This window comes from Puma concolor, chromosome C2 (genome assembly GCF_028749965.1).
Source record: "Puma concolor isolate L17-30 chromosome C2, mPumCon1.1.hap2, whole genome shotgun sequence".
NCBI lineage: Eukaryota > Metazoa > Chordata > Mammalia > Carnivora > Felidae > Puma > Puma concolor.
The window spans coordinates 92,523,318-92,551,309 of NC_141675.1; the positions used below are offsets into that span (position 1 = coordinate 92,523,318).

Consider the following 27,992-nt stretch of genomic DNA (forward strand, 5'->3'; position numbering starts at 1 on the left):
GAGAGCATGGGAGGGGCAGAGAGAGAGAAGGAGAGAGAGAAAATCCCAAGCAGGCTCTGCACTATCAGCACAGAGCCCAATGCAGGACTTGAACTCATGCACCATGAGCCAAAACCGAGAGTTGGACACTTAACTGACTGAGAACCCAGGCACCCCAGGACATGGTGACTCTTTAGTATATGTGCTGCTGAAGCAAGCACAGGACATGATGATTCTTGAGGAAGAAACACAAATTGGGGAATAGAAAGGAGGAAAAGAGAGATTTGGTCAGCAAAAAAAAAAAGACTAAAGCTAAAGGAACACAGGCTCCAGTGAGGTATTAAGAGGATTTAGGGTCAGAGACAGTGAGTGGTCTCTACTAGGGAAAGTCCAGGCTTCCTTGTAGTTGGGTGACTGAAATCGATGGCCATGTAAGAGGGTAGATAGGGGAAACTCATGACTGTTCTGTGTGGTCCAGAGCCAAGGCTGATAGGAAAAGAGATGAGTACATTTAAACAGCTAATGGTGGGCAAAAAGCAAATCACCAAGCAAATTATGGGGATGAGAAAGAATGAGAGACCTGGGTATGGTGGGTTTTTGTTTGTTGTTTGTTTGTTTTGTTTTTTTGTTTGTTTTTCCAGCCATTTTTTTCTGAGACATTGGGCTCAGCAAGGTCTAATAGGAGATCCTAGATAAAATCAAAATAAAAGGGATTTGGGGGCAAAGATGAAGAAAGCAGTGGGCCCAAGCAGGAGCTAGGATTAATGACTAAGATCCATAATTGTTCTAGGACTCCATAAAATTGGCGAGCTCCTCATGTGTCGAGAGCACTGCATCCTTCAGGCTTGTTCCTTGGTTCTCCTTCAAGACACACACTCCTTTGTTTCCACAATGACCTCTGTACCAGTGAATCACAGATCTGTCTCTAGACCTCACTTACAAGAATCACTCAGTTAGCTTTCCAGAGTGCAAAACAGCTTTTATTGCCACTTCTAGAGACAGTGGGATTTCCAGCACACAGAGGTAAGTCACCACAGATGTACACAATCTCATTCTTCACTTCAGTTTGACTCAATATCACAGATAGATCAGACTTTCACAGTGGTTTTCCTGTTCCATCTTCAAGTTCCACCCTTGCTTTTCACTTTTCCCTTCATTATAAGACAGAAACTTCCTTTCTGCTTCAGTTCTGCAGACTTCACCCTCCATGTTTGGCTGGTCTCTACTTCAGATAGATTAACTCATCAAGGTATCTGTTCATAGATACCTCCCTGTCCAGACTCCTACTCCTATTCCTTTTCACTCCCCTCTGCTGCTTCTTCATCTGAAGCAACGTCCATCTGTCTTGCCTCTGTCAGATAATTCTGCTGCTCATGCTACTCAACATACCCTCATCTCATGAATCTAGTCATTTTTCAGTCCAATCCACAGCCTCTCTGAAAGGCTTCCTTTTTGCTTCAGCTGACATCTCACCATAAAATGTGCTTGTTTGTGTAGACTGGTGGATACCTGTAGTACCCTGGATTCCTGCAACATATACAACTAGATATCTTATAAAATGTGTTTGATGATGCTAATCAATTTAATTTTGCTCTGAAGGCAGTAACTGGGAAAATAAAGAGTAACTGTAAGTGTGCAGCCCACAAAGCCGTATGGGCAGCCTCCTGGCTGCTCTCCTGGACCCTGAGGTGCCCAGGTGTGAAGGAAAATCCCTCTGCTCTCCTCCTTTCTCTCCATTTTTCATCTAACAGCAGCCCCTGATTTTTCTCTCCCTTGGTGAATAGCTACACTTTATCTCTTTTTCTAGTAAAAGAAGACACCCAGAATGGACTTTAGGAGCTTTCTTTCTCTAGATAGGAGGGGACTGGATTCAAAACACATGGAGCTGAGACCTGGGGAACTCTTCCTTTTTTTCCACTTTGGTGCTCAGCTGTTTCCAGTTACTCATCTTCACTGAATAAAATCATAGCTCACACTCTAGCTGTATTTTTAGAAAATGGTGCCTTATATACAAATGTGAAATATAAACCAAGCAAAAAGGATTATGAAAAATAGAATTACATTACCAAATAGTACCAAGTGGCACATTATAATGAAAAGATAAGCATGCTTCTACTCTGGGACTTGCTTTAACGCCTTCTGACTCTTCTCACCGGTGTCCTCTACTTCATCTGTACCAGCTCTGAACCATGTTCAGAGAGAGACCCATGCAATAACAAGTATTCAGATCGACTAAACTCTTTTTGTTGGCTAAATTCTTTGTTCTCTGCTTCCCCATGATACATGTCCTCCTTTTCCTTTTTCTCACTTGTTTGAAGACTGCTGGGAAAATGGCACCAATTAAGGTAAGAGGGAAAGAAACACAAGATAAGTAGCTCAACATGCTGGCTTCTGCTACATCTGGCGAGAGCTGAACTGAAAGGATATATTTCTTTGCACATGACCTAAGGACATAAAGCCACACTGAACAATCAGCTCCATCTGGTTCCCAACTTAAAATCACATCTAAGACTTATCTAGTAAATAAAGAAGAGCTACATAAAATCATAACCATTGTAGATATTTATGTAAGATTTTGCTGTACTAAAAAACTTATCCTAAGTTACTGCCGCTGGTATGATATTGCTTATGGCGGTTCTCAACCCAGAGAGATTTTACTCCCAGAGGGTATTTAGCAATGTCTGGAGACATTTTTGGTTGTTACAGCTGTGGGGGTGGAGGGCTACTGGTATCTACTGCATAGGGGCCAAGGCTGCTGCTAAATATCTGATAACACACAGGATAGTCCCTTACAACAAAGAATTGTTCAGTTCAAAATGTCAATAGTTCTGAGAAACCCTGCTTTAGGGGATGGCAGTGTCTATTGTGTATTTTTATTTTACTCCCATTTTCATGAGTATTCACTATTTGTTACCAAAGCCCAATAGTATCACCAATTTCTGACAGACTGGAGTCATGAACCACAATAGGGAGGAGCAATTATGTTCCTATGTGTTCTATGGGAACTACTATGTTCAGGTGTGTTCCTTCCTATGATCCCTCACAGGGTACTCAAGTGGTATCTAAGACCTGGTGGGCCACAGGAACTGCAGTGGGCCTTGTCTGGATTCTGCCAATGTGTGGTCTCTCTGGACTACCCTGTGCATTCTGGCATGACACTGAAATTGGTGTTAATGTCTTGAGGTCATCTCAGCTAGCCCAGGATGGTGCTGGGCTATGCCTCTGCTATCCCTAACCCAGACCTAGAATATAATTTTAAGAAGAAAAGAATCTGGACTCAAGTCGTTTTTGACATGTTTAAAAGTAGGCGTGTGGCTTTTGGTGCTAATTTTCTCCATTAATACAATGCCCTTTTGGACTTTTCCTCATTTTGCAAGGCTGTCCTTCTGTATGTTGCTAAGATTTTCCACAACAAACTCTGTGATCTCATTTCTGCCTCTCATTCTTTGGCCTGTGTTGTCCTCAAGGCTGCTGTACTCGGTCAAGGTCTCCATTTCATTGAGCTATGCTTGGACTTCCTGGGTTTGCAGGAGCGACTAAAAGAAGACCTAGACTTAACCATCAAGACAACCCCAGCTCCAGAACCATCAAACCACGTGCCCTTCACGAGAGGTGGAACACACCTCTGACCCAATCCTGCGTTGCTTGCCCCATAAATTTGAAAGTGCTCATCAATTAAAACATTCTCCACAAAAACACAGGTCTGTACTGGTTATGGAATTTCAGTGCTCTCTCATCTCCTAAGACTTGGGCTCATTTTTTAAATGGCCTCAAGTTACCTATTTTTTCTCCTCAGACTGATTTGTTTTAGGAAAAAAGGGGGGTGGGGAGAAGGAAATAAGTAATCAGCATGGCACTTAATGGCAAGTGTACAAACCATGGCTTAGAAAATTCTTAGATCCTGTGCAACTGCTCAGGTTTAGGACAGTGCATGTTCCATATACCTAGAAAAGCACATATGCAGTTTACAGAAGAAAGTCCTCAAAACCACACTCTGTCCTACTTTCAGTAACTCGGAGGGCAAATCCAAGAATGGTGGCATCTGACTCTTTAGCAAGTGTGTCTTCCTCGTGGTCTGGTTCTAAAGGTGGTGACTAAGGTTTCTCGGGGCTGCTCCTGGAGCTGACACATGCTGGTCAGAAGAACTGGGTCAGTCTTATGCTCTACAATGTTAAAAGGACAGGCCTTCAGGTGTTCAGACATGGAAGCAACTTCATTAAACTCCCAGCTCTTGACTTTGGAGAAAAGGCTGCTGAATTGCCAGATCTGTTAGGAAACATGAAGTTCAAAAGTGAATGCTGGGGCAATAATCTCAGGCTAGCTTTATTTGAAGAGTATAAGAAAATATCTTTCTGTTCTTCATGTTCTTAGCTTCCAGAGAATGTTTAGTGGCTGCTGCAGACATTTGTTAGTTCCTTCTTCAGCATCCAATTCCTAATCCCCCCTTCCAATTGATAATCTTCCCAGCCAGCCATGTAAATGTATGGAAATGACCACAGCAATCTGCAGATTGACACCCACCCACCACCCTCCCACCAACAACAGTGATTAGTTCTAGAATAGACACACGGTTCAAATCAGGACAATTAGTGTCAATGAGACTCTACCCTAGAACTTTTGCTTGAGATATTAAGAAGCAGGTTTTCTTTTTCCTTCTGTACTTGAACTGGGAAACTGCTGTCTTAGCTGCTGGCAGCCAAAAGGGACCACCAAGGGATAACTGTGTCTTAGAAAGGAGCCACTAGTGAGGAAGTAGAAATAAGATATAGAAAAAAAAGGTCATTTGGGGGCATTTTTGAACTGCTAGATCAAATCTTACCTGAAGCCATTACCTGTGGATTTTTTTAGTTTTGTGGGCCAAAATTCCCTTAATTGTTTATGCCATTTTAAGTTGGTGTTGCTTAAAACTAAAAGTATCCTAACACAGAAACCTCAGGAGAAATCTAGATATCTGGTACACAAACCCCCTTTTGGCCTTTCCACCTAGGATATGGTGCAGAGTTACTAGTTTTAAAATCTAATAGGGGTACCTGGTGGCTCAGTTGGTTGAGCGTCTGACTTTGGCTCAGGTCATGATCTCATGGTTTGTGGGTTCGAGCCCTGTGTTGGACTCTGTCCTGTGCTGACAGCTCAGAGCCTGGAGTCTGCTTCAGATTCTGTGTCTCCCTCTCTCTGCCCTTCCCCTGCCCATGCTCTGTCTCTGTCTCTCTCTCAAAAAAAGAGTAAACATTACAAAAATTAAAATCTGGCTATAAGGATAGGCATAACCTGAGACCCTTTCAACCTGACACTTCATCCTCAGTTTCTTATCCTTGTTCCTATGTAAAAAAAGGTATTTTCTGAGATTTTAGAACTATTTCCCTTTTTTGCTTAAAAAAAGCCATTTTAATATGAGCATCCTTTAGCTCCAACTAAATTCTCTTTCTTCCTTTCTAAAAGGAAATTTGTTTGTCCCAAATAATTTTCAGGAATGGTCAGGAATCATTGAACTGGGGACAAACATGAGCCAAAAATTAATGGAATTTCTACTACGTAAATTAAATTGTTTGCATCCGATTTTCTAGAGAAAGATATTAGACAGTTCTAGACTATACAGTTTCTGAGGGCAGGTTCTCAGTCTCATTCATGTTTGTCCATAACATGTGGATGGGTGGAAGTCAGTGTTTATTAAACACGTGGATGCAGGCCTGGATACATGAAGGAGAGTCTCATGATTATTTTTTAAAGAAGACTGTTCAGGGAATAAATAATAGAAAACATGTAAGATGTTTTAGATGTAATTAATGAAAATAGGTGTAAACAACTCTAACTCCCCAGTGCCGGTTTGTACACCCACATTTTGGGAAAAAATTCAACAGTGAGATTATGGAATTATTGAGCTAAATGGGCATTATTAATTTGTGGTTCATATTACCAACATATTTACCATGGGAAAGGATGCTAAAGAGTTTCACTTCTGTATGGTATAAACTGATAGAAGTTATGATGCAGTTCAGCAAGTGTAATGTGATTGGAAAAAAGAAGTAAGATTTTTCTGAAGAGAAAGATTCTTTGATTTATACAGCAGCTTTTTGAGAAAGTAAATAGGTATTTGAATCAGGAGAGATCAGTGGACCAAATTATTTTAGAATTTCAAAATTCCTTTAACAAAGGCAAAAAGTCTTTTTTAAAAAATGAGTTGATATGGGACTGAGGAGAATTTGTTGGCATACTGTATCAGAGCCCAGGCAAGAAACAGATGGCACACTTAACTTGGTAATTTGAAGAGAATTAAAAAAATAATGATATACAAATGTATGGGCAGGGTGTAGGAAAGCCACAAGATATAGTGCAGTTGCAGTACCCAGGCAAGTAACAATCTAGAGCATTAATACCCTAGGCATGAAAGGGAAGAAGAAAGGAGGTCATTGTATCCCAGAATGAGTAACTTTGTGGAGAGAGCCACCTGAAACAGTCACCTTCAATGGAGGGACATGGCCAGTGCTAGGTGTCATGGAAGGGAAAAATGCATGCAGGGAGGAAGCCAGAAGAATAGATACATCAACTTAGTCTACCTCCCTCCCATTTCCTACTGATACACTCCCATTTGATTAGCCCAAATGGAAGCTGGCGGGCAAGTCTGCTGGTTGAGGCAGTCTGTAGAGATCAGCCTCCCAGGGAACTGATCACAGGGTTGGAGAATGAATCATGTGAACAAGCAGAAGATATCCAGGACACATACACAGACATAAACAGGCACTACCATTTGTATTGTCATTTATATGTCTATAGGTCTGTCTTCCCTACTGGACTGGCCTCCTTGAATTTAGGAATTATGTCTTATTCCCAGTAACCTAGTACATTGCCAGTGCCTGGTACAGTGCTTGGCACGTAGAAAGCTCTTCCTAAATAGTTGTTGAATGAATGAATGAATGAATGAATGAATGAATAAGAGTTTACTTGCCTCTCTGTGGACTCTCCAGGAAGTGCCTCCATGAGAATACCTTTTCTTCTTCCACTGTAGGAGGACCATCCCTCTCTCTTGTAACAAAGTAGCACAGATATTTCTCATCAGCACAGATACCTGGGAAAGCTGGGACAGGCTGATGCTGTCCAAGAACCCAGCAATGTACTGCAAAACCTCCAGGGGTAGGCTGGTTAGAGAATTCTGGCTTTTTGCTCCACGGCCTGAGAGATGGTTGTTCTTCTTTCTCTCACCCAGCTCTGAAGCAACCTCTGGCTTGATGGCAAAGGTCTTGAGCTCCTGACTATAAATCACTTTTGCCTTTTGTCCTGGGGGACGGAAATGGTTTTGAATAAAAGTACATCCCAAGTAGGCGAGAGGGCATCGATGCTGGAACCAGCCATTGAGACATGATTGAATGTCTGTGTGGACATTCTTGAAATGTAAGGGAAATTCATCCCTCCTGAAGAATTTGTTGCAAGTGAAAGTGAAGGCAGAGCTGCTTTTGTTATGTCTCCGGGTCACACACTCACTGTGGAGTTCCACATGGAGCCCCCCTGGGTTGTCAGTGGTTAGGAGGTCAGCCAGCACTGTCCCAGAAGAAAACTGTTCTGGCTCAAAATTGTATGTCTGTGTAGCAAAATCCATAAACAGCCCATCAATGCTCCTAGATTCGGAGATGACATGACCTTTAAGTTCTCTTTCTAAAGCACACAGGAGGGTGGTTTTGATGAGATCTGATTTGGGCAGGTCCTCCACAGTGATCCCTAAATCTGAAGTATCTACTGCCTTGTGTTCACTTGGCTTACAACTCAACATGGCATCTCCAATGCGAGCCCGCTTCCCACAGTAGCTCACAGGAACTTTGAAGGTGTAAACAGTCTTTACTTCCTGAGCCTCAAGTTTGCCATAAACAAAGTCTCTCTCCCTAGGTGTACAAGCAGCCATCTGACCAAAGTGAATAAGCATCCTCCCATTGTGCACCAGATACATATTATAGTCCTTTGCATCCACAGCTGTTTTCAGTCTTTCCAGAACACCATCCTGCCAAGGGGCAAGCCCTGTCTTTTCCACGACTGCATTAAAGTCCTGCTGCTTCTGTTTTTCCTGTGGTTCTTTCTCTTTCTCTTGGAGATCATCCTCCCTTACCATGTTATTGTCATTGGAAACCTGTTCTTTTCCAGGGTTGTTCCTGCTATTGTTGTCACAGTTCACTGATGTACTTGTTAAAGCAGAGGCTGCATGCTCTTTGCTGAATATATTTTCCCACTTGTCATACTTGGCCAGGTCCATCCCTTCTTTGGTTTTGGCTAATGCCTCTCGTTCTTCTTGACTCAGCTCTACCATTTCTCCATTAGCTGCTGACAGAGACCCATGTGGTACCAAACTGGCATCCACTCCACCCACTGCTCCTCCCATTTCCTCCCAAGTGGCTTCACCATTCATGGTAGTTTCCTCCCGAGTGGGCTCTCTAGTTTCTGGGAAAAGTTCTACCATTTTTAAAGATCTGAAAAGGACCTTCTGGTCCTGGAGGGCCAGGGCTGTGTCCAAACACTCCTCACTGGGGGTCTCTTTCATGATGTTCTCATGAAGGGTAGTTTCAGAGTCCACGTTTGGCCAGCGATTCCACTCCATGGAGCAGCAGACCACACTGGCAGGGCACACTTGCAAGTGCTTGGCCAGCTTGTGGCGGGACATGGAAAGGGGGCAGCCATATTCAGAGTTGAGGCATGGAACCTGCTCCAGAGGGCAGAGGAGCTCATGCTCTGCCTCTTTGCACATGTGGAAGGTAGCACCACAGGACAGGTGGCAGTTTATCACCAGACAGGAGACATCAGGCTCCACAGGAATGTGGCAGTGACGGTCGAAGCATTTCTCACAATGCCTGTGCTGCCCACTTAGAGGCTTGCGTGCCCTACCCTGGAGACACCAAAGCAAGAGGAAAGAGAAAACAAATGGGGGAGAGAAGCTCTATGCATGTCTGTGACTGTGTTTTAATTGGCTTATTACCTGTTTATACATGCTTATTATAGGAACCTTGGACAATCTACAAAATCATAGAGAAGAAGCAAAAATCACTCATAATCCCACAACCCCAAAATAATAACTACCAACACTCTCTTCTTCATTTTCCAATAGTTTATTCTATGTATATGGTAGATGTGTTTAGAATAGAAAAAGAAAGGAGCACCTGGATGGCTCAGTCAATTAAGCGTCCAACTTCAGCTCAGGTCACGATCTCCCAGTTCCTGGGTTTGGGCCCGCTTCGGGCTGTGTGCTGACAGCTCAGAGCCTGGAGCTTATTTCGGATTCTGTCTGTCTGTCTCTCGCTGTCTCTGTCTCTGTCTCTGTCTCTCTGCCCCTCCCTGGCTCTCACTGTCTCTCTCTCAAAAATAAATAAACATTACGGGGCGCCTGGGTGGCGCAGTCGGTTAAGCGGCCGACTTCAGCCAGGTCACGATCTCGCGGTCCGTGAGTTCGAGCCCCGCGTCGGGCTCTGGGCTGATGGCTCGGAGCCTGGAGCCTGTTTCCGATTCTGTGTCTCCCTCTCTCTCTGCCCCTCCCCCGTTCATGCTCTGTCTCTCTCTGTCCCAAAAATAAATAAAAAACGTTGAAAAAAAAATTAAAAAAAAAAAAAAAAAAAAAAAAATAAATAAACATTAAAAAAATTTAAAAAAAAAGAATAGAAAAAGAAAAAGCTGAATGTAATGGACTACAATGTTGATAATTGTTTTTGAGTTGTGGATTATGGGTGATTTATATTATCTTGTTAATACTGTGAATACAATTCTTCATCCTGTATTTACCTTGCTATTATAACATTAGACCTGCTTTATTAATGATTCTTTGCAAACTGTCTTCATCATGGCAGTGTAATATTCCAGAGTGAGTGTGCTGTCATTTATTTAACCAACTACCTACCAAGTGCTGGGAGGACAGGGGCCATGTCTAGTTTTATTCACATCTGTATCTCCAGCACTTGGACCATTGTAGGCACTCAATTTGCTGAATGAAGGAATTGTCAACCACTTAGTTTATTGCTGGATGTTTGGGTTTTTCATTTTTAAAGTTTTAGTGAAAGTATTTGCCCACAAATCTTTCTCATCTCTCTGCTTTTCCCTTACTCCATGTCAGTTTCTTCTAGGTTCTTCTCTAGCATCTCTGGTTTGGCCAAAAGTCAATAAGTATCATCAAACCATAACGGCAAGTCTGCCAGCTGCTTCGACTACAGGTTAAATGAAGCCAGACCTGGACCCCTGAAAGATGAAAATCCAATAATCACCATACTACTTACCATAGCTTCCTAATTTCTTCTTGCTTTGTAAATCTAGGGGAAAACATGAAAATATGAATATGAATGATTAGTAAGAAAAGTATTTTGGTTATGTATATTAACAGGCACCAAAGAGACTTTGTATACTCTAATTCCTTTAACCACCCTCGAGGTAAATGTCATCGCCCACATTTTATAGTCCAGGAAATGGAAGCTGGAGAAGTTAAATAACTTGTCCAAGATTATACAGCTGCTAAGTGATGGAGTCCCGGGCCATGCTAGCCCACAGTCTTCTCACTGACACACAGCCCTCTGGTGGGGCATCTTACCAGGCATGGGATATGTACCTTTTGGTTCCTGTAACTTTTCTCCTTTGTCTACCAACAGTTGGTCTGACGTTCCACACATCCATGCCTCCCATAACTACCACACACACACATCTGGCCCAAGTTTCCCTCCTAACTTTCTCTCCCAGTAGAGCTTCATGCTCACTAACAGGTCAGCCTGATATTCAGCTTGGCCTGGGGCAGTGTACAAGTGTCTGTGATGTATCTACCATCTGTCCTTCAACCTGCTGAATTCAGCTGTGCTGTGGCTAGAGCAGGGGTCAGACCCCAAGGCCCCAGAAGCAGGCTGAATGGGAACTCTGGCAAGCAGAAGAGAAGATGCCCTGCCTTCAGGAGAATGTAGCTCCTTGGCTCTGGTCAATTGGTCCCACATGGGAATATGTTGCCAGATCATCTGATTTTTCCGGAGAAACTGGGGATGCAGATTTTTGTGACTGGCGGTAAAGTATGGTTGTTAGGAGGCTGACTGTGCAAGATTCAACCTGGCATTACAAGTCAGTAGTTGTGAAACTTTGAGAAAGTTACTTAATCTCTTTGTTCATCATTTCCCCCATCTGTAAAAGGGAGAATAATAATAGTACCTATCTCATAGCGCTGTTGTGGGGAGTAAATGAGTTAAATACCCAAAACTCTTAAAATAGTACTTGTCTCATAGGACATGATCTATACATGTTTGCTATTATAAAATAAGTGTCTTATTTTTATTTTATTTTTTTACAACTTCTTAGGTAGGCTCCATGCCCAGTGTAGGGCTTGAACTCATGACCCTGATATCAAGAGTTGTGTGCTCTACTGACTGAGCCAGCCAGGTTCCCCTAAAATGAGTACTTTATATTTCATTATATTGCAAAACATCTTGCTGCATAATACATTATGATAAAAATCCTTGGAATTTTAAAGTTGGCAACTAATTTAATCAGAACAAATGCAGCCTCTATTTGGGCCAAGGTAAAACATGTATGCAAACTACATAGGATCTGTAGGTTGCCAGTTTGCAGCACCTGGTCTAGAGAGTTTATAGCACAATGTCAGCACTATGTTAGTCTGGGATGGAGTGGGGTGGGTGGGGTAGGGTGGAGTTAGAACCCAAAAGTCAGAAAATACAGTATTTTAAAATTTTATTTTACTTTAGGATTTGCCAATTCATTGTGGGTGAATTTTCCTATAACTTAAAAAAATTCGAATATTCAGGAAAGGTGAAAGAACATATACAATGAACAGCCAAATATACTCTACCTAGATTTTAAAGGTAACATTTTGCCACTTTGGCTTTCTCTCTCTTCCTCTACACACACACACACACACTTTTTACCAAAGCACTTGAAAATAGGTTGTTGATATCATGACACCTCATCCCTGAGTACTTTAGCACGTATTTCCTAAGACTGAAGAAATTTTCCTTTGTAACTGTAATAACATTATCTCACCTAAGAAAACGAAAAAATATTTTCTAATATCATGTAATATGCTGTCTGTATTCAAATTTACACAATTGTCCCAAAGAATGTCTTCAATACTTTAAAAAAAATTTTTAACTTTGGAACCAGGGTCCCTTTAAGGTCAATTTATTACATTTGGTTGGTAAGTCTTTTTAGCCTCTTTTAATTTGGAAAAGTCCCCTCAAATTTCTTTTCCAGAAGAGACAGTCTTAAATATCAAGGAAATTATATTCAAATTTATTCATATACTCATTTGTTCATTCAGTCCTCCAACAAACATTTGTTGATTACAATGTGCCAGTAAGGGAGCATAAGTGTCACACTGCTTGTTTAGGTAGTTCTTCAACACTATTGCTAAGTAGAATTAGTCACGATGCCTGTTAAATCTATAAGTCTGCACTGTTCACAGTGGCAGCCACCAGCCACATGTGACTATTTAAATTTAAATTAATCAAAATTGAATAAAATTAATAATTCAGGTATTTGGTCACACTAGCTACAATTCAACTATTCAATGACCACATGTGATTAGTAGCTATTCTATTGGACAACACAAAACAGAACGTTTCTATCTGCATAGAAAGTTCTATTGGACAGCATAGCATAGCATAGTCTGCACCTCAGACTAAAGTGAGGGCTGTGTCTGGAATTCACATCCTTAATACATTACCCGTCTGATTCTTATGCACTAGGACTACTGAGTGTGAAAGAGGAATCATGGCAGATAGCTCCTTATCCCTAATATCCTGAATCAGGAGGCAGGTGAGAAGTTGTAAGCAAGACTATCAAGTGGACTCAGGGCCCAGGAGGAGATAAATTAAGGTGTTAAAGGTAGAGGGGGAATTGAGCAGAGTGAAGGGCTGTGACGGCTGGACTGAGGTGGAGCAGGATAGGATTGGGCAAGAGGACATCTTTTGGATGCAAGAGTCCAGCTACTGGAGCTTTTTATCATACAACTTAGCATTCAGTTAGGCTCCTGCTATATTCTAGATTGATCGCTCCCGTGGGGGGAAAGTTCATCATGGGTTTATTGTGGAAATTTGTAAATAGGAGGCTAAAGCATCTGGAATTATTTGGTTGCTCAATAAGGGGCCATTTAACACTGTGACTGGGTATTAACCAGCAGTGGAGGGACAGTGTGGAGGGCTTGGAGCAAGAAACTGCTTCATGGAGGGCGATGAAGCTGCAGGAGCAGGACTGATGGTATGGGATTAGGCAAGATGAGGCAGACAGTAGGCATCACAAGGGAATCACAGCATTTTGGTTTCTGTCTGGAGATGGGGAAAGAGGAGGAGTCAAAGCTGATGCCAAGATTTCGAACAAGGAAGAGAGAACATTGGATGTAATTCTGAGAAAAATAGAAGTCTGAAGAAGGAATTGTTTTGGGGGGAAAGACAAGCCCAGCAAGTTTAATACAAGTTTTTAAGGTGATAACATATCATGAGGATGGGAAGATGTGGGTAGATGTAGATTTGAGAAGTGTTTGCTTAGAAATGAGAGAGGAAGCCATAACTGGGGAAAGAAGAGCATAGAATAGGCATCTGAGCCGTGAAGTACAGAGCTAAGTATAACCACTTTCAAGACAGTGGGGAGAAATAAAGCCAGAGAAGAGAGACCAGAGAGCTAAGAGTCGGAACTATGTGGCCCCATGTAAAGGAAATGGTGAGCTATAGCCTCAAATGCTGCCTCAAGATTAAGAACAATGATAACAATGTCACTGCTCATGGCAGATCCCCAAAGAGCTCTTGGCAGAGCAAATGTGGCATTTCAGCTGTGCGGTGGGACACTTGCCATGCAAAATGTGGTGTTTGCTTGGAGCGGAGGGGGAAGCCATTAAACACACATTCCAATATTGGCAGGGCCTGTGGCCTTGTTGGGAGCGTGTGATCATCTGCTTTCTATTCGTAAAAGACACAAATAAAGATGCAGTCTGGGTGATTCAGAGTCCCCTACTGGTTTTTAGGTGGGAAAGAAGAGGCAGATCGCAAATGGAATAAGGCTAAGTGAAAGAAGCTACCAGCAGCATGACTGTCTACCTTTGTATTTGCCAGCCTGGTTCTGTCACAAAGTTGAGACCAGCTCCTGGGAAGGGAAAAGCAGGCCTAGCTAGTTCCGTGTGCTCTGTGTGTGTGATGACAACTCAGCCCCAGCAGCAGGGATATGGTTGGCTGAAGGGACAATGGTGATGAACTCTAAGCCAAATCATTTCTTATCCTTCAGCATTATAAAGTATGGTTTTTGTTGTTGTTGTTTTGTTTGGAGCAGTGCTATTGAAACTGGAAACATTTGTGGTGGAGCCCTATTGCTCTCCATGTCTTTGAAGTTACTTGAAAATATCCCTTTAACAGAAAACAAACAAACAAACAAACCATGCATGCAGGAACAAAGATGCTGTTTCCTTTGTTTGTTCTGTTTTTAATGATGCTATTTAAAGATCTTCTGCCAGGCTCTGGAGCTATACCAAATAAGTGACTTTGAGAGAGGACATGTACTGAGCAGAAAGACACAAAAGTGTAGACTATCCTTTGGAGCAGTTTGACATTGGAGGGGAGAAGAAAGATAAGTATAGCCTAAGGGTGTAAAAAATCATATCTAAACCTTTTGTTGTATATCTAGGGGAAATTGTTCCCACTGAGATAAAGGACAATCCAAAATTCTTGATTGTCTAATTATTGCTAGGTAAGCATTGTGACCAATCATCCTGGTTTGCCTGGGACTTTCTTGGTTTTAGCTCTGAGGAAGCTTGATTTAACTCCCAGGAATCCTCTTAGTGCCAGACAAACTTGGATACTTGATTGATCATCTTATGTTGTAGCCACTTGGTCTTGCCCCAAATTGTTCAACTTATATATATCATTGGTTATCTTGTGACATAAGATGATTTGTTCTCCTAATCTCTGTTCCAATGCAGTGACTGGATCCTTATCCTCGATGGTGTTTGTCTGACTTTCATAGACTGAGGGATTTTTCTGCATTTTGGATGCCAGGGAGAAAGAGAAATAAGATTTTAGTGCCTACCATGTGCTTTAAGTAACACCTCATTTAATCCTCACAATGACTATGTGATGTGGGTCTTACCCTTTATACTTTACAGTGGAACACAAAGAAGCCTAGGTTTGTCCAGCTTCAAACTCTGTACTCTTTGCTACATCACACTGTGTCCCTCAGAGATCCACAGAAACATGTGGTCTATCTCTGTGATTTGGGATGAAAGCAAGCCCATGACTAGAGCCCATTAGGGGAAGATCCTCCCTTCCTCCAGTTGAGTCACAGAATACATATATAATCTTTCCAGACTGTAGAGGAACTGGATGTTCATCATTCATAGGAAACATCTTCATCCCTCTGATGACTTTTTTTTTTGGTCCTCGTCTGGACCATATTCCATACTGTGCCCCATGTGAACAGAGGAAATATGAAAAGTATCCATGTCCCATGGCCTTGCATTTAAGGTAGCATAAATATGAAAGTAAAGTTTTTAGGTTAGAATCTGTAGTATAATATAGATTCTGAGATTTAAACTCAAAAACCTACTAAGTTAAAGAACATACATTATAGAAACTCTTCATGGTAGAAAAAGTTGACAAAATTCAGTGACAAAAACAATGTATTTTTATCCAGGTGCCATTTCCTCCTTCAGTTTCTATGCTTCTATGTTCACCTTTAAATTATTACTTCCTGGGGCACCTGGGTGGTTCAGTCAGTTAAGCATCTGACTCTTGATTTCAGTTCAGGTCATGTTCTCATGGTTGGTGAGTTTGAGCCTTGTGTCAGGCTTTGCCCTTGACAGTGCAGAACCTGCTTGGGATTCTCTCTCTCTTTCTGCCTCTCTCTCTCTCAAAATAAATAAATAAACTTAAATAAATAAATACATTCTCACTTCCTGTCTGAAAAGGCAATATATTCTCTCCTCTTAAAAATAAACTTCAATCAAGTCTATGGTCAAAACACCCTCTGAAACCCTCTCCCCAAATTATGTTTTAATGTTCCCCTAGATAGAGGAGATAGCAGTCAACATGAAATAATTTAGACTTAAATAGTTTAAAAAAAGTCTACACAGGACTAGATTTTACTCGTTGTACTGGATGCAGTTTAAGTGGAATGTGAATAGGTGAAAGGACCAGGTACATGAGTTTAAGTAATAGATATTCTTTAAAAAAAATGGGGGATGAGTTAGAACCTGGTAGGGGAGAAACATTTGATGCAAGTTGTGGTGCTGTGTGGACCACTCACAAAGGAGTAAATTAATTTTTTTTTCAACGTTTTTTTATTTATTTTGGGGACAGAGAGAGACAGAGCATGAACGGGGGAGGGGCAGAGAGAGAGGGAGACACAGAATTGGAAACAGGCTCCAGGCTCTGAGCCATCAGCCCAGAGCCTGACGCGGGGCTCGAACTCACGGACCGCGAGATCGCGACCTGGCTGAAGTCGGACGCTTAACCGACTGCGCCACCCAGGCGCCCCACAAAGGAGTAAATTAATAAGAAAAGGCAAGTCAGCTAGAACAGTGCCCCTTAAAGTGACCCACATACTGACCCACAGTGTCAGTATTACCTAGGAATTGGTTAGAAATGTAAACTATTGGGCCCTACCAAATCAGACCTACAGAATCAGAACTGCTGCATCCAGCTGATTCTGTTGTAAGCTCAAGTTTAAGAACCACTGAGCTAGAAGCTGGTTGATTTTGTGCTTTCAGTCACAGAGGAACTACTGCCCAGTTAGGTAGGAAGTCCTTGGGGAGAGATCTGAAAGGGCAGTGGGCAGTTCTGTCCATATCTTCCCATCTCCACCACCACTGCCTGGATCCAAGCACCATCATACTCATCCAGTCTGGTGCAAAAGCCTGTAATCAGTCTCACCCTTCCCATTTGTGCTCTGTAATCTACATTCATCAGCAGAAGAGTGATTTCAATAACTTTTAACACCGGGTCATTATTCCCACTTAAAATCTCCAGTGGATTCCCATCACGAGGAGTAAATTCTGACACCCTTATCCTGGCCCACAAGGCCCTGCATCAGTGTCCCCTGCTGGCCTCCTTTACCTCACCTCTCCCTTGAGCACTTAGTTCTAGCCTTGTCACTTAGTCCAGTGTAGGGACTTTGTGCTGGTTCTTTCCACTAAAATTCTCCCTTCACTCTTTATTTGTGTTATGGGCTCCTTCCTGCTGTTTAGATTTCAGCTGTTATGTTTCCTCCTGTGGAGGCCTTACCTGATACCCTCAAAATAAAGTAAATTCATGAACACTGTCATGTGCTAGCTAAGTAATTTTTCACAAGTTAATTTCCCTAAAGCTAACTTATTCATTGATAAAATGGAACTCATAATACCCCATAGGATTATGACAAATAACATAAAGTAGAGAAAGTGTCACTCAATTGTTAGTCCTTCCCCTATGAGGAAGGTCATTCCCATGGTCACTTCTGCATCCAGGTCTTATGTCTTCCCATTGCATCACTCCTGCCCCTCTTGGCCGGCCTTTCAGTATTCAGTTCTCCCTCAGAACAATGTAGCTTATGTTCCACTGCCTGCTTAATCATCTTCAAACCCCATTTAAGAAAAAAGTCTTACCTTAGTCCCATAAGAATGTGAGTACCCTTAACCCCCCCCCCCGCCCAACTATGGTGCCTTGTATTCACCACATTCATTCCTGAAGCTCTTAAAAATTCAAACAGTATGGCATCCATGCTGGAGGATCTTACAGATGTCACAAAGGCAGATTGAGGCATTTTTGCTTCCTAGGCCCAAGTTTGTCATCTTTATTATTTACCTACATACATTATTCTGTTCATTGAGCAAAAAGGGAAGATGTCAGCTAAAATTGGCTTCTCTCTCGCAATGGGCTGCAGGGTCAGTACCTTCTAAGGGAAGTTGCTATGATGGAGAGCCTGGGGATGAAGGCCATCAATGGAGCAGAAGTCATCTGGCCAGGAGAATGTGTTTGGGTGGGAAAGGAGATCTGACTGCAATACCAAAGAAGTAGAATACCCTCAAGGAATGTGCATAGTAGTTTCTGAGACACTGAGAGAGTGAGTACAGCCAATGTTCTTCTGGAACTCAATGTTTATTCAATAGGATTGAATTGAATGCAATAAAATAGAACCCTAAAGAAAACAGCTTTTTGAAAGAGCTGTGTGAGAGCAATTTGAGACAGATTTAGGAGGAAAGTTGTAATGATGTCAGATGTCTGCTAATTTGGGGCTTTTTAAAATTTTCTTGATTTTTAAAAAATATTTATTTTTGAGACAGAGAGAAATAGAGCACGAGTGGGGGAGGGGCAGAGAGAGAGGGAGACACAGAATCTGAAGCAGACTCCAGGCTCTGAGCTGTCAGCACAGAGCCCAATGAGGGGCTCGAACCCACAAACCGTGAGATCATGACCTGATCTAAGCCAAAGTCAGGTGCTTAACCAACTGAGCCACCCAGGTGCCCCATGGGTTTTTTTTTTAAAAGAAAGAAAAAGAAATGTTTTCAATGTTATGTGAATGTAGCCTTAACTGAACGGAAAAGAATTCTGTGGGCTCAAGTTATAATAGAAACTCTGAATGCTGCCAGAATTGGTTTTCAGGAGGTTGTAGTACTTGTTCTAAATCTTTGCAGTCCTAAATCAGAAATCTGGATCGGGCACATAATCAGAAATACTCTGCTCTGGAGCCTGTGTGTAGGAATCACCTGGGCAATCTTTTTAAAATGTGGATTTGGATCTGGTAGGATTGGGGCGGGGCCCGAGAGTCTTAACCATGTAACAAGCTCCTGATGATGGTCTAAGAACCTCACTTTGAAATGAAAGTGTCTAGTTTAACCTCTTCATTTCGTACAAGAGAAGCTGAGGCCCAGAGAAAAGTGGAGTGTCTTTCCCTTGCTTCTCACCTTGATGTAACAGTGAGAATTCTGTGGAAAGCACAATGCCACACAGAGCTACCTGTGTTGTGGTGGTGGCGAAGAGCATGTGGGCAGCTTACATGGTACCAAGGGCAAAATAGGACAGAGCCTGGGGGCGCCTGGGTGGCGCAGTCGGTTAAGCGTCCGACTTCAGCCAGGTCACGATCTCGCGGTCCGGGAGTTCGAGCCCCGTGTCGGGCTCTGGGCTGATGGCTCGGAGCCTGGAGCCTGTTTCCGATTCTGTGTCTCCCTCTCTCTCTGCCCCTCCCCCGTTCATGCTCTGTCTCTCTCTGTCCCAAAAATAAATAAAAAATGTTGAAAAAAAAAAAAATTTAAAAAAAAAAAAAAAAAAAAAAAATAGGACAGAGCCTGGAAGAATGAGAAAGAGGTGGTGCCTGACTGTCACTGGCCAACAAGGTCATGAGGAGGCATATAGCAGGTATATTTAAATCACTGACTCAAGCAAAAGAGAATGGGATTAACAGATAATAGCTTTAACATTCTTTACTATAATTTTAAAATTAGTAGGCAAACAGGGTTGATGTCAGGGAGATATTTTTAGGCAAGGGCCCCTTTCAGCACCCCTCACATGATATCAGCAACTAACTATTTTGCCTCCTCATGTGGCTGGCCCTGGCGATAATTATTTATTCCTGAGCTTTATCTTCAGTGGAAGTGACAAGGTCAAAAGTTAAAGATCAGAGATATTCTTCAACTCTTAACCTGTTACCCAATTAATTAGTTACTTTAATTATACATTGTTCACCTGTTCCGCTGCTATGGTGATTTTAATTCTAGGGAAAGAAAGTGTATAAAGTTAAATACTAAAGTAATCCCTTTGTCTCTTGAGATTTTAACACAACCAGTGGCTGATGATAATTCCCATACCTGGGTCCACAATCCTGGGCTTCTGGGCTATGATTCCAGCATTTTCATTATACCCTAGTTAATTCTTATATCTGGTGCTTGTGTTATTAGTATCAGTATTTTTAATTACTGTTTTGTATTGGCCAAGAAAGTGCTAATTAGCCAGATTATCTCGGGGTAGCTGTGAGGTAGCCTGTATGCTTGGTTACTCCTAAACCACCACGCCCCTGTCTTGCCAACACAGCAGCCCACCATTTACCTTGAAGACCTTGGTACTGTGGAAACCCTGACAAAATTAAGGGAAGTTAGTCAGCTCTATACAATACATTGTCCCCAGCAAACAGGGATAATTATAATCTAGATGTCTACAGCACAGTTATGGGATATGTCTGGAGGTTACAGAGGCAGGAAGGAAGGAATCCAGGAGTTAGGGTATCTGGGTAGGTCTCTTTTTACTTGGCATTGGTAGCTTTAGCCTGTACACTGCAAAGTTCAGAGTGTACAGAATCCCTTTTGCTGCATAGGCTACTTCCTAGGATGTCCTTAGCTGAACTTTGAACATTAAAGCAAGTCCCAGAGGGAAACAAAATAAACACTGCACCCTTATCCCTGACAATTTATTTGTGCATGCAATGCTATGCAGTTATTTCAAAAACTAGAAATAATCTACATTTTAAAGCTTTTGATACTTCAAGTATCATTCATCATTTTCCCTTTGGCCCTCTGGATGTGCAAGCTCCAACCTTTGTAATAACTTGGGGTTTGTGTGCAAAAGCCTGTATAAATTTGTCAACTTGTAAAATGCTTTCACTTCTATTCCATGGATGCATTTTGGATTCAAGAGATTTAGAGAGGAGAGAACCACACTTAGGGAATATTGTTAAAGAAAAACAGATTTTAAGCTCTATGAACAGAGTTTAAATAGCACATACAGTGAATATAATTGTGCTATATTATTAATTGGTAGTGTGACATAGGGGATGGAATTTAAGGTACATAGAATGGCAGTTAACGTAGCAAATGCTGATTGGTGAAAAGATCATAGCATTTGGACTTTAGAAAATAGAAATAGAAAATAGAAGTAGAAATCCTTCTACTTTTCCCTCACCATCTCCTCCACCCTGACCCAACCCCCCATCACTACTGTATAACTTTAGAGACATCACATAGCCACTTTGGTTGATTGTAGAAGAGAGAATGTAAGCTGTGAGAAAGCAGGTAATTTCTTCCTGCTCTAAGATTTTTGATTTAAAAGAAGAGTTTACATATGGCTGAGTCTCATTCTCAAAGCCCACCCCTGTCTCCACCACATCTAACTAATTTGCTTAACAATCCTCTTGTTCAGAGCAAAAAGGTGGTGCGCAGCCCAGCTTCCATCTCCATGTTCATCACTCCACATGTCCCCCTGGTGCACCTGCTCGAGTTTGAAGAGCTTACCTTAATGGCACGGGCGGAGTCAGCATCTGCTGCACCTGTGTCCCTTGATTGTGAACAAGCCGATCGCAGGAAGTGGCCGGGGTGCATCAGCTGCAGCAGAGGACAGAGTTCTGTTGAGGAGGCAGGGAAGGGAGAGAAAACTTCAACAGAAATAGTTCAAGTGTTTCGAAGTTAAAAATAAAACTATATCACAAGGGGCAATGTGACCAGGCTCAGCTTACGATTTTTTTCTTTCCCCTGTATTCATCAACACTTGGTCTCTACTGGAGTAGCATTTAGCAGGGGAAGCCGGAAGGGAAGTGAGCTTTTATATCAATAGGTTTTCTTTCCTTTGAGGAAGGAGGCAAATCTTTTTAAGAAGGATCATTTTCAAGGCCGGAGCAGCCTCTCAGACTCCTGTGCGTGCAGTCGGCAGATCCAGCTGTGCTCGCTGTGGCTGGTGGAGCATTCAGGCCAGGCTGCTGCTCTAATTATAACCATGCTTTTCACCTAAACCCATCACTGGCTGAAGCAGCAACTTGTGCAAGTGACATGCGGTCCTGTTTCTGTTTCTCCTATTTCTTGTCATGACAAGTAAGTGGCTGTCCTCTCCTGGCCCTCTTCTTTCCCCCACGGCCGGGAAGGGGAGGGTTTGTAAATCAGAAATCAGGCACAGTGTTAATTAAGTCCAGTGTGAGAGAATCTGAGGTGGTGGGTGCTTTGCTTTTACTTTGTCCAACTTCCTCTTTTCACACAAAGAGACAGAGGTTTAGAAAAGTAAATTGTCCATCCAAGGTCACACAGCTGGCTGGTGGAAAGACTCAGTTCTTCTCACTCTGAGTCTGGGGCTCTTCTTTACTTCCTCTTCAAAGAAACCCTTTTAGCTATCTTTTAAGGAAAGCAAATATATAATCCTGGCTTCACTAATTTACATATGTGGCCGAATTACTTAACCACTCTCTCCCTCAGTTTTCTCAATTGTGAAATGGGGATGAAAATACTTGGTGTGACTATGTGTTAGTAAGCTTACACATTAATGCATTAATATATGTAGAGCACACAAATGATGCCCAGAACATACCAAGTGTTCACCAATGCTGTTATTTGACTATATGGACCGAAGACAGATACAGAATTCGCCTTTCCCTGGATTTTTCCATGCACATATGTCCACATAGGTAAACTTATTTAGGGGTGAACAACGAGCAGTTGAAAATTATAAAAATTTTACATATTGATCTTGTGTCCTGAAACTTTGCGTAACTTGTTGATTAGTTCTAATAGTTTTCTTATGGATTCCTTAGGATTTTCTATATACAAGATCATGCCATCTGTGAACAGAGATATTTTTACTTCTTCCTTTCTAATTCAGATGCCTTTTATTTCCTTTTCTTGCCTGACTGCACTGCCTAAAACTTTAAGCACTGTGCTAAATAAGAGTGATGAATGTGGCCATCCCAAATTTGTTTCCTGTTTTCTTTTTTCAATGTTTATTTATTTTTGAGAAAGAAAGAGAGAGAGAGAGAGAGAGAGAGAGTCAGTAGGGAAGGGTCAGAGAGACAGTCCAGGCTCTGAGCTGTCAACCCAGACCCTGACATGGGGCTCGAACCCACCAACCGTAAGATCATGACCAGAGTCGAAGTCAGATGCCTAACTAACTGAATCATCCAGGTACCCCTCTTGTTTTTGATCTTAGGGGAGAAGCAGTCAGTCTTTTGCCATTATGATGTTACCTGTGGGCATTTTGTAGATGACCTTTATCAAGTAGAAGAAGTTGGAAAGTTTATCCCAATTTGTTGAGTGTCTTTTTCATGAAAGTGTAAGGAATTTTGTCAAATGCTTTTCTGTGTCTATTAAAATGATCATGTGACTTTGTCCTTTATTCTACTAATATGGTATAGTACACAGATTTTTTTTATGTTGAACCAACTTTGTATTCCTAGATGAACCCTATTTGGTCTGGTATATAATACTTTTTATATGTTGCTGGATTTGGTATTCTAGTATTTTGTGGAGGATTTTTGCATCTATATTCATAAGGGATATTACTTTGTAATTTTTTCATGATGTCTTTGTTCCATTCTGGTATCAGAGTAATGTGGTCTTATAGAATGAGTTAGAAAGTGTTCTCTTCTTTTTTTGGGGGGGAGAGTTTGTGAAAGATTGTTGTTAATTCTTTAAATGTTTGGCAGAATTTAGTAGTGAAGCCATGTAGGCCTGGACTTTTCTTTGTGGGAAGTTTTTGATTATTAACTCAATCTCTTTATTTGTTAAAGCTCTATTCACATTTCTATTTCTTGTTTAGTCAAATTTTGTATTTTGTGTCTTCCTAGGAAATGTTCCATTTCATCTAAATTATCTAATTTGTTATGAATAATTGCATAATTTTGTAATTTGTATAGTATTCCTTTACAATGCTTTTTATTTTTGTAAGGTTGGTAGTGGTATAATCTTTCACTTTTGATTCTAGTAATTTGAGTCTTCTTTTTTATTTTTCTTTTGGTTTTGGTCAATCTATCTAAAGATTTATCATTTTTTTATCTTTTCAAAGAACTAGATTTTTTTCCCTTTAAATTATTTAAAAAAATCTTTTGGGGCGCCTGGGTGGCTCAGTCGGTTAAGCGTCCAACTTCTGCTCAGGTCATGATCTCGCGGTCTGTGAGTTCAAGCCCCGCGTCGGGCTCTGTGCTGACTGCTCAGAGACTGGAGCCGGTTTCAGATTCTGTGTCTCCCTCTCTCTCTGACCCTCCCCCGTTCATGCTCTGTCTCTCTCTGTCTCAAAAATAAATAAACGTTAAAAAAAATTTTTTTTTGAGGATACTTGACAAACAATATTACATTAATTTTAGATATAAAACATAGTGATTCAACATCTCTGTATGTTACATCTCTATGCTCAAGTGAAGCTACAATTTGTCACTGTACATTGCTATTACAGTACTAGTGACTATATTCCCCATGCTGTCCCTTTTATTCCTGTCATTTAGTTATTCCATAACTGGAATCCTGTGTTTCCCTTCCCTTCTCCCATTTTGCCTGTCTCTTAAGGTTCCTTCCCTCTGGCAGCCATCAATTTATTCTCTATATTTATATGTCTTATTTGCTTTTGGTTTGTTTATTTATTTGTTTTGTTTTTAGATTCCACTGATAAGTGAAATATATGGTATTTGTCTTTTGTGCCAACATGGATGGGTCTAAAGGGTATTATGCTAAATGAAGTAAGTCAGACTGAGAAAGAGCTAGCTTTTGATTTTATTGACTTGCTGTATTGTTTTTCTTTTCTTTATTTGATTTATTTCTGCTCTAGTCTTTATATTCTTCCTTCTGCTTACCTTGGACTTAGTTTGCTTTTCTTTTTCTAGTTTCTGAAGGTATAAATTTATTGGTTTGAGCGTAAATCTATGGAGACAGTAAAGGGATCAGTGGTTGCTAGAGGTTAGGGGAGACAGAGGGATAAATAGATAGAACACAGAGAATTTTTAGGGCAGTGAAATTATCCTATAAGAAACTATAATGATGGATACATGTCATTATACATTTGTCAAAATCCATGTAATGTACACCACCGAGAGTAAACCTTAATGTAAACTATGACTTTAGGTGATGGTATGTCAATGTAGGTTCATCAATTGTAACAAATGTACCTACCCCTCCCGATAATGGGGGAGGCTATATATATGAGGGAGCAGGGAGTATATGGTAAATCTCTGTACCTTTTGCTTGATTTTGCTATGAACCTAAAACTGCTCTAAAAAATAAAGACTATTAAAAAAATCAAAAGTAAAAAAAAAAAAAAAAGGCAAAAAATGTCACAGCCTAAGGGCCAGTGTTTCTCTCCCAGGTCTGCAGTCTTGCTCTGCAAGATCCCTCTGCAGTGATCCAGGATGTGATGGGTAACAAAGACCTGCAAACCTGCTACTGCTAGTGTCTGTTAGTTTCCCCAGTAAATATTGACCTAGTTGTTATTATTATTATTATTATTATTTACCAGGTTATTAGCATAATTTCTTCCATGATTTATTAATTACTTAGAAATGTACTCTTTATTTCTAAATGGAGAGAGAAGTTGAAGTTTCTTCTAGTCAAATTGCCTTATGACTTAAAAAAAATGCTGCTTATATGTTATTGGTTCATTTAAGTTTAAGATACACTTTGTGGTCTAGTACATGATCATTATGTGCTTGAAAATAATGTGTATTCTCTATCATTTGGATGAAGAAATCTACTTCTTTTAAGTCAAGGTTATTCACTGTGTGGTTAAAAACCTTCTCTATGCATACTGAATTTTAATCTATTTGACTCGGCAATTGTTGAGTATTATATTAAAATGTTCCATTACGATTATGTGTTTAAGTTTCCCCCAGAATTGTGTTAACTTTTATTTATATGTCTTGGGAATACGTTGTTAAATAGATACAAATGCAGAATTATTATATTTTTCAGGTTAATTGTTCCTTTGGTCCTTGTCTAATATATTTTTACTTTTAACCAAGTGTATTGCCTTAAAGTATAACTTGACAGATATTAATATATTTATTCAAGCTTCCTTCCTATTTAAAAAAAGGTTATTAATTTGAGATACCATTTTTTAAACATAGGATTTTGTAGCTATAAATTTCCTTCTAAGTACTGATTTAACTTGCTCTCATATGTTTTGGCATGTTGTGTTTTTGTTTTCATTTGTCTCTGGGTATTTCCTAATTTTCCTTGTGATTTTGTCTTTATCTATTGGTTATTTAGGAGTGTACTTTTTAATATTCATGTATTTGGGAATTTTGAGAATTTTCTGAATTTTCTTTTGCTATTGATTCTTATTTTCATTCCAATGAGTTTGGAGAACAGAATTTATGACTTAAATCCTCTCAAATTTATTATTTTATGGCCTCAAAAGCCTTTTATCCACAACATCTCCTATATCCTTTATTCGATTCCTAGATCCTTACATATTTTTCATTGAGAGGTATTTATTTTATTATGTTTTGTTTTATTATTGGTTTTGGGGACATGCTATTAATTTTGTAGGTTGATCATGTACTGGAAAACTTGCTGAACAGTAATTCTAAAAGCCTGACAGTTGATTTTGTCAATTTTCCTAGATAATCATCTCATCTTCAAAATCTGTTGTATTTCTTTCTATGCCAGTTCATACGTTTCTTAGTACTTATGGATTCATATATTAAAACTAATGGTGATTGTGATTTCCCCTTAAATTTTGACTGAATATATCTACTAGAAAACCCTAGGCCCTAAATACTGGTAATAAAATATAAGTTTATATACTGCTCCCATTAAAGGTTAATGACCAACCCAGCCCTGCCTCTGACCCTTTAAAAAAAAAAAAGCCTAAGGTAGGAATATTACTCAGCCATAAAAAAGAATAAAGTCTTGCCATTTGAAACAACGTGTATGGAGCTAGAGAGTATTATGCTAGGTGAAATAAGTCAGAGAAAAACAAATGCCATATAACTTCACTCACATGTGGAATTTAAGAAACAAAACAGACAGGCAAAGGGAAGAGAGAGAGAGAGAGAGTCAAAGCAAGGAACAGATTCTTAATTATATAGAACAAACTGATGATTACCAGAAGGGAGGTAGGTATGGGGGTGGATTAAATAGGTGATGAGGATTAAGGTGCTTGTTGTGATGAACACAGGATGATGTATGGAGCTGTTAAATTGCTATATTGTACACCTGAAACTAATATGACACTATATGTTAACTAACTGGAATTAAAATAAAAACTTGAAGTATACTCCTCTAGGATTTTTATGGTTTCATGGCTCATATTTATGTCTTTAATCCATTTGAATATATTTTTGTGTATGATGTAAGAAAGTGGTCCAGTTTCATTCGTGTTGCTGTCCCGGTTTCCAGAACCACTTGAAGAGACTCTTTTTCCCATTGGATATTCTTTCCTGCTTTGATGAAGATTAGTTGATCATATAGTTGTGGTTCATTTCTGGGTTTTCTATTCTATGTATCTATTTTTGTGTCAGTACTATACTGTCTTGATCATTACAGCTTTGTAATATTGAAGTCTGGAATTGTGATGCTCCAGCTTGCTTTTCTTTTTCAAGTTTGCTTTGGTTATTTGGTGTCTTCTGTGGTTCCATACTAATTTTAAAATTGTTTGTTCCAGCTCTGTGAAAAATGCAGTTGGTGATATGATAGGGATTGCACTAAATGTGTAGATTGCTTTGGGTAGTATAGACATTTTAACAATAGTTGTTCTTCCAATCCACAAGTATGGAATGTCTTTCCATTTCTTGGTGTCATATTCAACTTCTTTCATCAATGTTTTCAGAACATGGGTCTTTCACCTCTTTGGTTAGGCTTATTACTAGGTATTTTATTATTTTTGGTACAATTGTAAATGGGATTGTTTTCTTAATTTTTCTGCTGCTTCATTATTGGTGTATAGAAATGCAACAGATTTCTGTACATTGATATTGTATCCTGCACTTTAATGAATTTGTGTATCAGTTCTAGCAATTTTTTGGTGGAGAACACAGGTAGTAATCTCTTTGACACTGGCATTGCAACTTCTTTCTAGATATATCTCTCAATGCAAGGGAAACAAAAGCAAAAATAAACTATTGGGACTAAAGGATGCGGAGAAAGGGGAACTCTCTTGCACTGCTGGTGGGAATGCAAACTGGTACAGTCACTCTGGAAAACAGTATGGAGATTCCTCAAAAAGTTAAAAATAGAACTGCCCTACAATTCAGCAATTGCACTATTAAGTATTTACTAAAAGAATACAAATACTAATTCAAAGGGATACATGCACCCCAGTGTTTATGGCAGCATTATATATAATAGCCAAATTATGGACACGGCCCAAGTG

General features: G+C 40.4%; 1 protein-coding gene and 1 long non-coding RNA gene across 2 annotated transcripts; one reads left to right on the forward strand and one right to left on the reverse strand.

The window, feature by feature from the left end:
• Positions 1 to 937: 937 nt before the first annotated feature.
• On the reverse strand, positions 938 to 21,614 carry FBXO40 (F-box protein 40). Its single transcript, XM_086675304.1, has 5 exons — positions 21,388 to 21,614; positions 21,167 to 21,276; positions 10,218 to 10,250; positions 6,923 to 8,842; positions 938 to 4,245 (listed from the first exon to the last, which is right to left on the reverse strand). The coding sequence occupies exons 3-5, from the start codon at positions 10,218 to 10,220 to the stop codon at positions 4,030 to 4,032; spliced, it is 2,139 nt and encodes a 712-aa protein (XP_086531430.1). The 5' UTR covers positions 10,221 to 10,250; positions 21,167 to 21,276; positions 21,388 to 21,614; the 3' UTR covers positions 938 to 4,029.
• Positions 21,293 to 27,703, forward strand: LOC147577423 (uncharacterized). The gene is made up of 2 exons (XR_015240279.1): positions 21,293 to 21,739; positions 24,987 to 27,703. It is a non-coding gene; the product is annotated as an uncharacterized LOC147577423 (long non-coding RNA).
• The last annotated feature ends 289 nt before the right edge of the window (positions 27,704 to 27,992 follow it).

Bases quoted from the DNA above. Each gene is read 5' to 3' on its own strand.
- FBXO40 (XM_086675304.1), bottom strand. The intron at 4,246-6,922 runs GCAAGTAAACTC...GTTTCCTAACAG, and splicing joins CCTGGAGAGTCCACAGAGAG to ATCTGGCAATTCAGCAGCCT.